Here is a 12,615-nt window from a genome sequence, read left to right as displayed (position 1 = left end):
ATTAACAGGAAAGGACTCGGGGAAGAAAGAGGAAATAGACAGGGACAGAAGCTGCTGAAAGTCAGGAAAATGGAACATGTGATCAGGGGTGACAGAAAACAAAGATTTCCATTCTGATGTACCTAATTTAGGAGAAAGGATGTCAACAAGGTTAGGATGAAGAGTCAAGTATGCACAGTATTTTCAGCAGCTAGTCAGTAAGCTAAATGAGGGAAATCATTGTGATCCCAAAATAACAAATTTAGACACAATTTCAGGTGGTCTCCTACAAAAGTTTTCTACTGAAGTTGGTAATACACAAAACACCTTTCCTTTTCTTTCCTTTTTTCTTTCTCTTCTTATAGAGGTATCAATGACCAGGAGCATTAGACCAAAATGAATAGAAAAACTGTATAATAATAAAGAAACTTTAAATAATTCAACTGGAAAATAAGATCTCTGAATACTTATAATTTCTTTCACCCCAATTCAAATGCTACAGAACATGTTTAAAGAGCTCTCACTGTTTTAAAAAATGTGATATACTATAGTGCAGGAAATATACTTCTGGTCTTAGTATATGATAAAAATACAAATTTTCAAAGAAGGAAACTCTAAAAGCCACAAGAATTTTGAAAGCATGAAAAAAATGAATCCATATTCATGTTTCTTCTTTCTTCATAGAATAACCATATATACAACTTAACAATTCCTGGAATATATTTTAAAGGCCAGTCTTACTACAAGTCATTGTAAGGCTGATACACTGAAAATGTTTTGTTGTTTCATACATTTTACCAAAGGCAAAGCCATTATTTTTGCCAAAGTATTCAAGAAATTGAGTTCTAATCATTAAAAGTTTTTCCTAAACACCTTCATCCAATTAACCCTCATTTTGTACTTCTACTTACTTGGCATTTATGACATGCTTTCTTAGCGCACAGTTAACACCACCAAAAAAATAATTTAATGAATATATCTATTTATTAATATCTGTATTTCCCAAATAATACATGTATGTGAACATACATAGTCTATTTATAAAGGCACCTTATTTTCTTTGAAACATATACCTTTTGACCTCCCGGAGCTTCAACTGTGTGATGTTCTTTCAATTTCTGTTCTTGTTCCATAATGTCTTTCAAATGTTCATTTACCTTAAAACATAAAAACACTAATTTGAATTTATATTCAAATATGACAGTAAAATAACATGCACCATAAAATGTCTGTGGTCAGATCTCCGATGTCAAATACTGGTATCACTTAAATGAGAAAATTTCATTTTCCCAACCAGAAAAAAGTGGTATTTTACAGGTGTTTTATTTGATATTCTTAAATTAATTTATTTAAAAATTTGCTGAATATCTACTATATGTCAGGAGCTGGTTAGAGTTCTAGAGAAAAAAGGTACTCAATTTCCAATTTTAATGCTTACAAAACAAACTTTCAAAATTTTTATTTTCTTTAAAGATTTATTAATTTGAGAGAGAGAGAATGAGCAGTGGGGAGGGGCAGAGGGAGAGAGAAGAGAGAAGCAGACTCCCTGTGGAGCAGGAAGCCCGACTCAGGGCTTGATCCCAAGACCCGGAGATGATGACCTGATCCAAAGGCAGACACTTAACTGACTGAGCCACCCAGGACCCCAACAAACTTTTTATTTAAAGATCTTATTTATTTATTTATTTACTTGAGAGAGAGGGAGAATGCAAGAGGGCACAAGCAGGGTGAGCAGCAGCAGCAGAGGGAGAGGGAGAAGCCAGATCCCTGATGAGCAGGGAGCCCACTGTGGGGCTTGATTCCAGGACCCTGAGATCATGATCTGAGCTTGAAGGTAGACGCTTAACCAACTAAGCCATCCTGGCGCCCCAACAAACTTTTTCATAAAAAATTTTATTATCTCTTTAAGGACTAGTAAATGGAAATTATTTTCCTTAAAATTAATGTTTTCATTTTCAATAAAAACACTGTAGGTTTTTTTTTTAATGGCATGAAGCATTTATTATTTTTTCAATTTCAGTATAGTTAACATTACGATACTAAATTAGTTTCAGGTGTACAATGTGGTGATTCAACAATTCTGTGTATGATTCTTGTGCTCATCAAGGTAAGTGTCCTCTTCATCCCCTTCACCTATTTCACCATCCCCACAACCCTTCTCCCCTCTGATAATCATCTGTTCTCTATAGTTAAGAGTCTGTTTTCTGGTTTGTGTCCTTTTTTTCCTTTATTCTGTTTCTTAAATTCCACAAGTGAGTGAAATCATATGGTATTTGTCTTTCTCTGACTTATTTCACTTAACATTATACTCTCTAGATCTATCCATGTTGTTGCAAAGGACAAGATTTCCTTCTTTTCTAATGGCTAAATAACATTCCTGTGTGTGTGTGTGTGTGTGTGTGTGTGTGTGTGTGTGTGACACAATAGAAAACACTTGGAATCAAGTTCTTAATCTGTGATTTCATAGACCTGTCCCTGAATCATGAGTGGGTTTTACTGCCATCATAAGGCCACAGATAAAATAGATGTAAAAATCTTGGGAGATTTTTAAAAAGTTCTAGGGAGAAGGTCTAATTTATCTCTTACTACATTACTCAAACATCCATAATCTAGAAAGGTTAAGAAACAGTCTATATAGTACATAAAATATTTCTTAAGAATACTTTAAACAATTCTGGATTTTGAGCTAATGATTTTAAGGTCACTCTAGTAATGAAAAATAAATGTTCCATTGTTTAATTATGGCACTCTGGAAAACATTAATGCCATTATAAACTGCCATAACTCTAAACCCATAATTTTCTGAACTCTTCTATTGCCCAGAATTCAGTTCAGTGGCTAAAAACAAATGGAGAGAGAGGGGGCCTGGGTGGCTCGATGGTTAAGCATCTGCCTTTGGCTCAGGTCATGATCCCGGAGTCCTGGGATAGAGACCCATATCGGGCTCCCTGCTCTTTGGGGAGACTGCTTCTCCCTTTGCCTCTGCCTCTGCCTCTCTCTCTCATGAATAAATAAAATCTCTTAAAAAAATAAAAATAAAAACAAATGGGGAATTTTAATTTATGATAAATTTTTTATAAGATTTTATTTATTTATTCATGGGAGACGGAAAGAGAGGCAAAAGGAGAAGCAAGCTCAAGGGAGGGAGATGTGGGACTGGATCCCAGATGATGGGATCATGACCTGAGCCGAAGGCGAGCCACCCAGGCACCCAATTTATGATAAATTTAATTAACAATAATCACTAAGAGTTTTTTCTATTCATGATATTTCTAAGGGGTTATAAGGGATTTAATCAACAGATTTATTTTAGTATATGAATATACCATGCTGTAAGATTTTCTAGTTAATCTGTTAGATCATCAATTTGGTTGTATAAAATACTCTAAGAGACAACAGAATTAGGAAAGACTTGGGTCTGAATCAAAACCTGTACTTACAAGCTATGACCTTAATAATTCCTTGATGCCTCTTAGACTCAGATGCTAGTTTGAATAAAAGCTACCTCATAAAGGGGTTTGGGGTAGTATGGCTCTAAAATGGTCTCCACTAATCCCCCTGAATGCGGGAAGGACCTAATTTGCTTCTAACCAACGGAATACAACTAAGGTGATAGGATATCACATTAGTGATCATGTTACATAACATTCTAATTTCAATCTTGCTAGTCAACTCTCTTGCTGGCTTTGACGATGCAAGCTACCGTGCTGGGAGCTATCCTATGGTGAGGCCCACATGGCAGGGAATTGCTAGCCTTGCCTCCATCCCAGAGACAAGAAGAAACTGAGGCCTTCAGTCCAACTGCCTGCACTGAACCCTGCCAACATGCCAAGTATGAACTTGGAAGTAGATCCTACCCATTAATTTTAAAATATACTAGCTTTTATTTATTTTATTTTTGATTTTAAAATATAAAATAGTAGGGCTCCCAGTAGGCTCAGTCAGTAGAGTACATGACTCGATCTCAGGGTTTTAAGTTTCTTCCTTTGAAAGAAAGGAACACGCTGAGTGAAATCTATGTTTCTATGGCTTTCTCCTCAATCCACACAATGCACAGTGGCTAGAACTCAAGCAGAAAACCAGTCTTGTTGGAATGAGGAACTGAGGGAGAAATCTGAGACTGTCAGAATGGCTAGACTTTGAGGAAGAGTATCCTGGGAAAGAAGGAATCACTACGAGGGAGACCCCAGCTCCATGTATAAACTGACATCAAATCCTTGGCTGAGCCCTGAACTATGCACGTGTAGGAAAGACTCCAAGGAGCGCAGAGGGAAACGAGTGCTGGCAGGCTGAAGAAGCCACCTGCTAAAGAGGAGACCCGTGCGGCACTTGAGTCCTACCAACACCTTGGGTTCTCCATTCAAACTTTAGAAGGGTCACACATGATTTAGAAGTAAAGACTGAATTTAAGGTAAGTACAGAGAAGTATTACCGGATTTGTCAAAATGGACGCCATCTTCCAAACCAACTCAGGAGCAATCTCAGGATAGTAATGGGGATGGGAGAGAGAGCAGAGAAGGCTAGGGAATGAGTAAACAACTCTTTGGAGAGGTTCTGTGTATGGAAGAATGGGGTTTTATCTGGATGGGGAAGTTTTATTTTCCTTCTTGTGGTTTATCTGATAAAACCCTAGATGAGCTTGGTTACCCACCTTCTCTCTAGGGTGCATCTATGGAGATAAGCATTACTTGAGAAATTTACACAAGGAAGTCAGTTTCACTTTAAATTTAGAAGTACACACTTCAAATGGACACTCAGGGCTTACTGCCAGGCCAAGAAGTGTGTCCCTAAGAAGTTCACTTTTCCACATTTCAAGATGATTTCATCCTTTCTTCTCTAGTCCTCAAACTTTCCATAACCCATCCCTTCTTACTGTTAGTTGAGGACCTTGCCTCTCCTTTTTTGAGACTAGAGATGGGGAGCCATCAGGTGGGAATTTTTTCTTCTTGCCACCAAATCTGTAAACCTTTCTGCATCAGTACTCCTTCTCTTTCTTTCTTCCCTGCTGTTAAAGTGGAGAAAGTCTGCCCTCCAACATCCTATCAGAGGGCAGTTTTTCTTCACTTATTGCTCTAGAACTCTTTCTTTCTTTGTCATGGTCACTGATCCTCTGCTTCGGTTCTTGTCAAGCTTTCACGTGCTTGTCAAGTTTCCATGTGTGTATGAGTCGTGGGAACTTGTTAAAATGCAGGATCTGATTTGATGGGTCTGGGGTTTGGGTGGAGAGTCGGCATTTCTAAGAAGCTTCAGGTGCTGCTAATGCTACTGGTGTATGGACCACACTGTTACTCCCTCGTTCTCCTGCATCATTTAGTTCTCCCTCCCTATTGGATCATTCTCACAGGAATATAGACATTCTGTAGTGTTTCCCATCCTGATGAATAAAACTTCATTCTTGGATTCAAAAAATATTTATTCAACACTCACAGTGTATAATACCCTACTCTGAGTGCTGGGAATTTTATATTTCTCTGATATGAAATAATTATTATTAAATGTAATTATAGAAATTGCAGAATATACAGAAATCTATTTTAATCATTTTAACAGAAATTTTTTTTTAGTCAAAAGGTAATGGGAAATTTTAAGTAACTTAAACAACTTTAGCTTTCATTTTGATTTAAAACAAAAACAGTAATGGAGTGTGCCTTAGTCTGTTCAGGCTGCTGTAACAGAAATAACACAGAATAGGTAGCTTATAAACAACAGAAATTTCTTTTTTTTTATTTTTTTGAAAAAATTTTTAAAAGATTTTATTTATTTATTTGACAGAGATTACAAGTAGGCAGAGAGGCAGGCAGAGAGAGAGGGGGAAGCAGGCTCCCTGCTGAGCAGAGAGCTCCATGTGGGGCTCGAGCCCAGGACCCTGAGATCATGACCTGAGCCGAAGGCAGACACTTAACCCACTAAGCCTCCCAGGTCCCCCTTTTTAAAAATTTTTTGTTTAAATTCAATTTAGCTAACATATAGTGTATTACTAGTTTCAGGACTAGAACTTAGTGATTCATCCATTGCATATAACACCAAGTGTACATTACATCAAGTGCCCTCCTTAATGTCCCTCACCCAATGTCCCCCTCCCTCTACCCACCTCCCCTCCAGCAACCCTAAGGCGGTTTCCCATAGTCAAGAGTCTCTTACAGTTTGCCTCCTTCTGTTTTTATCTTATTTTTCCTTCCCTTCCCCATGCTCATCTATTTTGTTTCTTAAATTCCACATATGAGTGAAATCATATATTTGTCTTTCTATGACTGACTTATTTCACATAGCATAATACCTCTAGTTCCATCCAGAAATTTATTTCTCATAGATCTGGATGCAGGACATTCCAAGATCAAGGGACCAGCAGATTCAGTGTCTGGTGAGGGCCTGCTTCCTGTCCATCTCTTTGCTGTGACATCACAGGGCAGAAGGAGCAAGGGAGCTCCCCGGGGCCTCTTTTATATGGGCATTAATCCCATTATAACTTAATCACTTCCCAAAGGCCTCACTTCCCAACATCATCACATTGGGGGTTAGGATTTCAACATAAGAATTTTGGGCAGAGAAAACCAGCAATGTGTGGCAGAGTCGCAGTGCATAATTGAGGATTTTAATTGAGGATTTTCTGGTTATGAAACTCATTTTTACTACAGTGAGCATATTCCTACCTTATTAATCCAGTACATGACGGCATCCTCAATATCATATGGCAGATCCGTGGCTTGAAAAAAAGCTGAATACTGTTGAGCACACGCAATTACTTTCTCTATACTGACCATTTCTACGGTATAAGCCATCATTAGCGTATCTATCATGGCCAAATGAGCACTCTGCAAATACAAAAGAACACAGAGTTTTAAAATTACACTTAGAAACTGTTGTTTATATATTTTAAAATGTTAATAATAATTTTTAACAAACAGTAACAGAACTAAAGACTACAGAAGACAAGCCTTAATAAGAAAGCACAAAATGAGAGATGAGCTAACTGAACCAAACTAATTTATCATTGAAATAATTATTGAGGATCTTTAAGACATTCATTATCTTCTACTCAGAGAATGTTCCTTTTCCCATTTTTCCTATTTTTAATAATGTTGTAATCATTTATTCAGCAATACAACTTACAAACTTCAAGATACTATGTCTGGTGTGCCGATTATTAATGGTACTAGTCAATTTCCAATCTTTGACTATGCTTTTGCCCCGGGCTTCACATCCACATAGTAGAAGTTCCTAGATTCTACTTCCAAAATGTCTGTCAATCTACTGATTGCCACAGTTCCAGTGCAGACCATCAACATTTCCCACCCTTGAAGGAGACAAAGACCTCTGATTCTCCTGGCTCCATCTTCGTCCTCATCCTATTCACCCAGCAGCCCAGGACTTCCAATATTTCCTTTGCCTTTTTTATTTGTTGGTGTTGTACATGTTTTCTTATTTTTAAATGCAAAAGTATTATTACATGGTGATTCTTAAAAGTTCCAAACATTACAAAGTATATAAAGTAGAAATTACCTCTCTCCTAGTCCTCCTCCCCTAGCAACAGGTATAGTCTGGTATATATTCTTACAAAGACATTTAATGCACATCAAATAGGTAAATATTCACATTGTGTCCTCTTCTCTGGCATTACAAACAATGGTACAACATTATATTTCTCCAGAGGCAATTTTTAATTGTGGGGCTATTGGGTCCAAGAGCAACCACATTTTAAATTTTCATAAATAACCACTAATCTGCTTCCTAGAAAGCTTGTGGCAACAGTTTATCTCCTGCCAAGAATGTTATCACTCTGCCTGTTTCCCCACATTTTTGGTCAACATATGACATCATTCACTTTTTATCATATGTATTAGTCTGAAAGGTTACAAAAACCCCACTCTTGTTTGACTTTGCATTTCTCTGAAAGAGGATGAGCATCTTTTTACATGCTAAACAAAAAATTTGTATTTTTTCCTTGGAAAACTGCCTGCTTATATCTTTCGCCTATTTTTCTTTTGGGGATGTCCATCTATCTTTATTTCTTGATTTGTGAGAGTTCTTTATATATTAGGAAGATTATATCTGTGTCATTCTGATAGCAAATACATTTTCCTAGTTTGCCTTTGGATTTTCAACTTTATTTATAGTAAGCTATAGGGAAGATCTAAACATATTCTTGGTAAAAAAAATCTATTGATCTCAATATTATGGCTTCAGAATTTACCCCATGTTTACAAAAGGCTTTCTCAACCCAAGAATATGGAAATATTGTCCTCTATTTTTTCTATTAACTTTAAATCTATCTAGAATTTGTTTCTGAAGACGTTATAAACTAGGGCTAGTCATTTTTCCAAGTCAGAGATTTCATCATATCATTCTCTCATGAAATCTATCTCATTTACTTTATAGAAGTCTAAACTCCTTAACAGAGATAAAGTTCTTTAATCATTGCCCTATCAGTCTAGCCTTATATTTTACCATTTCTTTCCCCTAATCCACACTCCTTTCAAAAGAGCCACAGAAGACTGCTGTTTCCCAAATTTGTCACCAACTTTCAGGTTTCTATGCCCTTGCTGTTGTCATCTTCTTTACAAATATATACTAAGTCCTGACATTGGCCTGACTGCCATCTTAATTCTAAAGGTTTTTTTTCCAATTCATTTTCCAATCAAAATGACTCATTCTTCCTACAGAATGAGTAGAGGTTCCTACAAAATAGTGTTTGTACTTGCAGTAAATTTTGACTTATGTGAAGAAGGGCACGGGCACTGGTATTTTTAAAAAGCTCCCCAGAAGCCAGGGTTGAGAATCACTGACTATCTCACCATGGTACAGTCACCTGTACACAACACTATTCTCCTAGTGAAAAAGTAAGACTTTTGAGGGCCACGAGATATTTGTCTTCATATTTCCTATACCTAACATGATACCTGGCAACTAGTAAGAGCTGGAAAGAAGGAAAGAAGCAGGGCATCTGGGTGGTTTAGTTGGTTAAGCGACCAACTCTTGATTTTGGCTCAGATCATGATCTCAGTTCATGATCTCAGGGTCATGAGATTGGAGTGTGCTTAAGATTCTCTCTCTTCTCCCCTTCTAGCCTTCCCCGTTTGCATGCTCTCTCCAAAAATCTAAATAAATAAAATTTAAAAAGAAAGAAAGAAAGAAGCTAGTCTGTGTGTCACTGTAAGGAAGGAAGAACTAACTTTACACTGGAGCTTAAAAAAGAGGGTTTTGACTAGGAGGTGATAGACTAGCCTACCAAAAAGTTAGCACTATTGATAGAAAGTCAGCTACTTTACCTTAATAATGGCAATCATAAAACCAATGGCGATTCCTACTTAATAAGTCTAATTCATGTGCCAGATGTCATTCTAAGACTTCATTAATATATTAGTTCTTCCATTTCAAATCTTTTCTGAAATAAGGCTGGAAATAATATACATTTTCTATAACACAACTCTCTAAAGGAAGTATCATACACATTTTACATGTGAGGAAGCTGAAGTTCAGACAATTAAATATTTTGTCCAAACTTTATGTGCTCTTTCTACTTTTGTGCAGTTGGTAGAAATTAAATCATTTAGTTAGGCAAGAAATATTTTTAGAAATGATAAATAAACACCATCTGCAAGAAAGAAAAATAAACATCAATAATTGTTTCAAATTCAGATATTTTCATATTCTACCTTATCCGAGAAGTCTTTTCCAGAATGCTATGCCCAGACAGACCAGTTATTCCTTCAGACCCTAAGTGGCACACTGAATCAATTTCCTTTCACTCAAGTCATTTATCTGTATGTGTCCTTTCTATTACACTCTGGCCCTAGAGAGTAGAGATCCTGTCTTTTTTATCTTTTTTCCTGGCACAAAGTTTTAAGGAGGAAAGCTTTTAGAAATTAGTATTTAATTGGTATTAAATTAATAATTAGTATTTACGGGAATTAAAAGTTTTAGCATAACTCTTTTGAACAAAAATGTGGGAAAACATTTCAAGAGCCATAAAACTATTTGCATACTCTTTATCAAGATTCTTTCTCTTGGCAATTTATTCTACAGATATAATTTGAGAGGAAAAAATAACTATGTGAATGAAAGTGACCATTATATTATACACAACAAAAAGGAAGGAAACAATGTTACAACCATAATAAGTAATTTATAGTACCTTAAAATATTTAACAACAGGTGAAAATATGCACAATATTGAGTAGAAAAAAAACAACACTGTTTATAATAATGTTCAGGATATATATACACACACCCATATACACATGCATACATATATGTATATACATACATGTATGGATATACACATATAACATATATAAAACAGGAAGGGATAAGCTATTAAAAAAAAAACTTACTTAGAAACTACCTTGTCACAGTATGCAAAAAAATGCATATAAAATCTATCATTTACTTCAAAAAATTAGGAAACAGTAGAACTAATTAGTAATATTTTTTAAAAGATTTATTTATTTATTTATTTGACACACAGTGAGAGATCACAAGTAGGCAGAGAGGCAGGCAGAGAGAGAGAGAGGGAAGCAGGCTCCCTGCTGAGCAGAGAGCCCGATGCGGCACTCAATCCCAGGACCCTGAGATCATGACCTGAGCTGAAGGCAGCTGCTTAACCCACTGAGCCATCCAGGCACCCAGTAATACATTTTCAAAACAAAAACATTTTCTCATTTCACTAATTACTTAACTTCTACAAATTGAAAAATAAATTGTTATAAATACCACTCTTGTCCTTACGGTTATTTCTATATGATAGTCAGCCACTTTTAAACTAAAAACTTTCAAAATAAATACTAAATAAATTCTAGTATTTTTTTACCCTTTAATGTCACTATATGAGATAGAGCTAAATTAAAAATTATGTAAAACAGAAAGAGGAAAGTTGCAAATAAAAAAGTTAATACATAATATAAATAAAGCTGCAAATAGAAAAGTATATACATAATGTATCTAGAAAAGATCAATAAAAACAAAATAAACTCTAGGCTACAACCAGTATAGAGTAATTTATATCTCTAAATAAAACATACATCTATAATGTCTTACCTAAAACATTAAGATCAGAATAACAATGATATCTAACACAGAGTACCATGTGCCATGTAATGTTTTCAGAATTTGTATTAAACTCATTTAGTACAACCACCCTGTGAGAGGGACTATTATTACGCTTATTTTACAGATGAGGAAACTGTGTAACCTGTTCAAGGTGACTCAGCAAGGAGGTAGTGATGCAGGGACTCAAACCTAGAAGTCTGGCTCCAGGGCCCATACCACCTGACACCCACAGGCGGACTCATCCCAATGCTACCCTCTCTGAGTCTGCATATCAGTTGGAGGCGAGGCAGCAGTGGCAGAAGCACTAACTGCCACCACGAGGTGGCAGAGCAGAACGTCTATGGGCCGTCTAAGAGCAGCAGTATAAAGACTGCTTACAGAATAAAAAGTTGCGATGAAAAAGGAAAGGTACAGAATCCCGATGAATTTAACTTGACAGAGCTTAAAGTATCACACAAGGGCCAATAGTAGGTTCTATATCTGTGTTACACAAGTTATATTTTTTTTTTGTCCAATCAGTGGAGACTAGATAAAATAAGTTACATTTACATATTAGAAATTAAAGTTAAAGCTATGACATAAGGAAGAGTGCTTAATTGTCATATATTAGTAAGACAGAAGTTCTAGTATTGCATTCCTCTTATTATTCTTGTATCAGATTTAGACACAGAACTTAAAAAAAAAAATTCCTAAAAAGAAGCCAGGCTTTGCTTGGCCTACTGTGATATAGTGGCTCTAATACCTACCATGCCCAAGCAGTCCTAGAGGGAGATGGGAGGGAGCAAAGACGTGACAAATCAATCACGAACATTAAGTATTTGAATTATTCTGCTAAAATGATATGCACAGCATCTACATATCTGACCACGGTTTCTCAAAATTAATTCCAATTCAGAAAATTATACCTTGCATATTATTTATTTTTAAAACAGGTTTACTGTATGTTTCATTTATCTTTAGTTTACATGAAGATAAAAGTAAAATAGCACTAAACCTACTGAAATATCACTACACATCCATTAGGAAGACTATAATTAAAAAGTCACATAGTAACAACTGTTGGCAAAAATGTAGGGAAATCAGAACCCTTATACTCTGCTAGTGAAAACATAAAATGATACAGCTGTTGTGCAAAACACTTTGGCAGTTCCTCAAAAAATTAAACAAAGAATTACCATTTGGTCAATTCTACCATTAGGTGTATATATATTCAAGAGAAATAAAACCACAAAATCTGTTCACATTCATAATAGCCAAAAAGGTAGAAACAACCCAAATGTCCACCAACTGATGAATGGATAAACAAAATATAGATATTCCATACAATGGAATACAACTCAGCAATAAAATAGTGATATATACAACACAGATGAACCTTGAAAACAATATGCTAAGTAAAAGATGCCAATCTCGGGCGCCTGGGTGGCTCAGTGGGTTAAGCCACTGCCTTTGGCTTAGGTCATGATCTAGGGTCCTGGGATCGAGCCCCACATCGGGCTCTCTGCTCAGCAGGGAGCCTGCTTCCCGTACCCCCCCCCCACCTGCCTCTCTGCCTACTTGCGATCTCTCTCTGTCAAATAAATAAATCTT

At 36.2% G+C, this 12,615-nt stretch overlaps 1 protein-coding gene across 5 annotated transcripts in view; it reads right to left on the bottom strand.

The window, feature by feature from the left end:
- LOC111151052 (calmodulin regulated spectrin associated protein family member 2) overlaps positions 1–12,615 on the bottom strand; it is a 117,897-nt gene that overhangs the window by 39,743 nt on the left and 65,539 nt on the right. For all 5 annotated transcript variants that reach the window (XM_022508780.1, XM_022508781.1, XM_022508782.1 and 2 more), the window contains exons 3-4: positions 6,630–6,791; positions 1,053–1,136 (exon numbers count right to left, since the gene is read on the bottom strand). In XM_022508780.1, the coding sequence (XP_022364488.1) occupies positions 1,053–1,136; positions 6,630–6,791 (246 nt within the window). The remainder of the gene's footprint in view (positions 1–1,052; positions 1,137–6,629; positions 6,792–12,615) is intronic.

Source organism: Enhydra lutris, unplaced genomic scaffold (genome assembly GCF_002288905.1).
Source record: "Enhydra lutris kenyoni isolate GAN:26980312 unplaced genomic scaffold, ASM228890v2 scaffoldscaffold25, whole genome shotgun sequence".
NCBI classification, from domain to species: Eukaryota; Metazoa; Chordata; class Mammalia; order Carnivora; family Mustelidae; genus Enhydra; species Enhydra lutris.
This window is presented reverse-complemented; position numbering and strand designations above follow the sequence as displayed.